The 3,526-nt window shown below is 55.0% G+C and overlaps 1 protein-coding gene across 1 annotated transcript in view; it reads right to left on the bottom strand.

Annotated features, from left to right (window-relative positions):
- Positions 1-3,526, bottom strand: part of Scn11a (sodium channel, voltage gated, type XI alpha subunit) — a 37,452-nt gene that overhangs the window by 10,811 nt on the left and 23,115 nt on the right. Inside the window, exons 20-22 of the mRNA XM_013030250.1 lie at positions 2,737-2,838; positions 925-1,194; positions 559-612 (exon numbers count right to left, since the gene is read on the bottom strand). Coding sequence (XP_012885704.1) covers positions 559-612; positions 925-1,194; positions 2,737-2,838 — 426 coding nt within the window. The remainder of the gene's footprint in view (positions 1-558; positions 613-924; positions 1,195-2,736; positions 2,839-3,526) is intronic.

Below are 3,526 nucleotides of genomic sequence, written 5' to 3'. Positions count from 1 at the left end.
AGGATTGAGGGGGGCGGGGGGAGGCTGGGAAGGGATGTGAAGGGTAAACAAAGGAGGAGGCTGCAATGCTTGATAAGAAATGTACTCATTATCCTGCCCATGTCATTGTAACCCCTCTGTACAGTAAGTTCACAAAAAATAAAAATGAAAAAGAAAAATGAAGCCACCCCCAGGGCGGGTTCTAGAAACCCCAGTGTTTCCCCACAGCTTTGATTTTTTTTCCTACTGGTTCACTGGGCCTAAGAGTCTCATCCACTTTTCTGTCCGAGGCTGGCTTTGAACCACCATCCTCGTGACCTCAGCCTCCTAGGTAGAATGAGAAGCTTGCTGCTTCTCCCTCGATTGACTTCTTCCCTCTCACAGAGAAAGAAGACGGGACTGCAGAGAAAACTCGGCTAGCGGGTCCTCACCAAAGGAGGCAGCTCCCTCCTCTCCCCCCAAAAAAAAAAAGTAAAAATGAACCAAGGTGGAGAACCCTGGGGACAGGTGTGTGCTCCCCCAAAATAACCCTGGTGTGACCCTCCACATTCCAGAACACGGTGGAACACACACACTCACCCCTCTGGAGTCGACGGCGGCGCTCATGATATCCAGCCAGCCCTTGTAGGTAGCCTGCAATGGAGACACAGGAACTGTCTAGCTGGGCGTGAGGGGCTCACGCCTGTCATCCCAGCCAATCAGGAGGCTGGGATCTCACATTAGCATTGGTGGGGGTGGAGTCATTCACTAGAGAGAAGAGTCTTGCAAGAACTATCCTGCGCAGGCTGATTTAGAACCGCGATCCTCCTATTCTCCCCTCCACCTCCTGCAGAGGCTGGCTGGGATGGCAGGCGTGCGTTCCTGGCTGGCACGGGGGGCTTGAAGGGTGGGTTCGGGGTTCCCCCGTGTGCCCCTCCCTTGGGCTGAAAAAGAGGGGATGCTTACCACCTGCAGCAGCGCAAGGTAGGCCATTCCCACGTTGTCGAAGTTCACACTCGGGGTCACCCATCTGTAATTGTTGCTCTCACACTGGCTGCGGTTGGTAACGTCAGAGGAATTCATATACACGCGTATGTTTGTGCCGTTGATGCACCTGCCGAACTTTCCGGAAAAGAAGTTGACTCCCAGGATGCAAAATATGAGCCAGAAGATGAGACACACGAGCAAGACGTTCAGGATGGCCGGGATGGCGCCGATGAGCGCGTTCACCACCACCTCGAGAGAAAACAAAACCCTTTCATCGTGGCCGCCTTGAGGGGTTTTCTTTTGCCAGCCCTGGGGCTTGAACTCAGGGCCCGGCTGCTGTCCCCTGAGCTGCTTTTGCTCAAGGCTGCTGCTCTATTGCTTGAGCCACACAGCACCACTTCTGGTTTTTCAGGTGGCTCACTGGAGATCAGTCTCACGATCTTTCCTGCCCAGGCTGGCCTTGAACCGCGATCCTCAGATCTCAGCCTCCTGAGTAGCTGGGATGACAGGCGTGAGCCACCGGTGCCTGGCTAAAAACTCTTCTTTTTAGCAGACGGTGGGATGCAAGAATCTCCCACTCCTCCCGGGGCGGCCTGAGGACGGTGTTGGGATCTTGGCGCTCTGTCCTCCCACTGCTGAAACCTGTGACAGTCCCCGCTCCCAATTCTCACTGTGCCTCAGTGTCCCTGACACGCAGGGCCCAGCGGTTCACGCCTGCCATCCCAGACACTCAGGAGGCTGAGATCTGAGGATCCCAGTTCGAAGCCAGGCTGGGCACAAAAAGCCGTAAATAAACTACTCAGAAAACAACAGAAGCGGCGCTGTGGCTCAAGGGGTCGAGCGCCAGCCTTGAACACAAAGAGGCTGGGGGACAGTGCCCAGGCCCTGAGTTCAAGCCCCAGGACTGGAAAATGAAAGAGAGAGAGAGAGGGAGAGAGAAGGGAGGGAGGGAGGAAGGGAGAGAGGAAGGGAGGGAGGAAGGAAGGAAGGGAGGAAGGGAGGGAGGGAGGGAGGGAAAGAAGGATCACAGAAGTACAGAGGGAAGGAGAGAGAAAGGAAGGAATGATAGGAGGAAGGAAGGAGAGGGAAGGAAGGAAGGAGAGAGAGGGAGGAAGAAAGGAATGATAGGAGAAAGGAAGGAAGGAGAGAGGAAGGGAGGGAGAGAGGGAGGGAGGGAGGAAAGGAGGAAGGGAGAGAGGGAGGGAGGGAGGGAAAGAAGGATCACAGAAGTACAGAGGGAAGGAGAGAGAAAGGAAGGAATGATATGAGGAAGGAAGGAGAGGGGGAAGGAAGGAGAGAAGGAAGGAAGGAGAGAGAGGGAGGAAGAAAGGAATGATAGGAGAAAGGAAGGAAGGAGAGAGGGAGAAAGGAAGGGGAGATGGAAGGAAGGAAAGGTGGAAGGAAGAAGAGGTGGAAGAAAGGAACGAACAAAGGAAGGAGAGAGGGAAGGATCACAGAAAGTACAGAAGGAAGGAAGTAGAGAGGGAGAAAGGAAGGAAGGAAGGAAGGAAGGAAGGAAGGAAGGAAGGAAGGAAGGAAGAAGAGAGAGAAGAGAACAGAAGCGTGTTTTTCCCCTCAGCTGTGTGCAGAGTCTCGGGAAAAACACGGTGGTGGCAGGAATCTCCCACAGACTGGAGGCGTGGTTCAGGCGGTAGCACGCCAGCCAAGGAGGGAAAGCAAGCCTCAGGTCCTGAGTTCGAGTCCCGGTCTTGGACAAATTAAAAAAAAAAGAGAGATCCAGCTCCCCACACCCCCACACTCCATACCCCGCACCCCAAACCCGCACAGCACCTTCATTCCTTCAAACTGAGACAGAGCCCGCAGGGGCCTCAGCGCACGCAGCGTCCGGAAAGATCTCCAGCTCTTCAAATCGATCAGACTCACCACGGACACCTGGGGGTGGAGACACGGACCATCTGGGGGAGCCGGGAGAGCCCCCCCCGGAACCCCAGATCCCTCTTCTGTGTACTTGTGCATGCATGTGTTTGTATGCGTTCACTGGTGCATATGCTTGCGATACACTCGTTTGTGCGAGCGTCGGTCTATGTGTGTAAACGTGTAGGTGTGCATTTGTTCATTCCCTCATTTTGGGCCAGTCCTGAGGCTTGAACTCAGGGCCCGGACCCTTCCCTTCAGCATCGTTGCTCAAGGCTGGTGCTCTACCACTTGAACCATGCCTCCCAACTTTTCTTGGACTGGATTCCTTGGGGTCTAAGCGTGTCTGGGTTGCTTCTGCCCTGGTTGGCTTTGAACTCGGCTGCTCTGTGGGTCCACTGGAGGTAAGAGTGTCTCACGGATGTTTCTGCTCCCCCCTACCCCGGGGAGGGGTTAGATTTGAACTGGGATCCTCACAGCTTAGGCTCTGAGGAGCGAGGGGAACAGGCCTGAGCCACCGACGCCCAGCGCACAAACTGCTTTCCATTTCCTGAGAACACTCGTGTCAAAAGTGAGGGCCGAGCGCCATGGCGCACACCTGTCATCCCAGCAGGAGGCTGAGGTCTGAGGATCGCGGTTCAAAGCCAGCCCGGGCAGACAAATCTAAGAGAGTCTGATCTCTAACTGACCAGCCCAAAAGCCCTCC

The sequence above is a fragment of the Dipodomys ordii genome, unplaced genomic scaffold, assembly GCF_000151885.1.
Source record: "Dipodomys ordii isolate 6190 unplaced genomic scaffold, Dord_2.0 Scaffold128, whole genome shotgun sequence".
NCBI classification, from domain to species: domain Eukaryota; kingdom Metazoa; phylum Chordata; class Mammalia; order Rodentia; family Heteromyidae; genus Dipodomys; species Dipodomys ordii.
The sequence above is the reverse complement of the archived record's forward strand: the minus strand, read 5'-3'. Positions and strand labels throughout refer to the sequence as shown.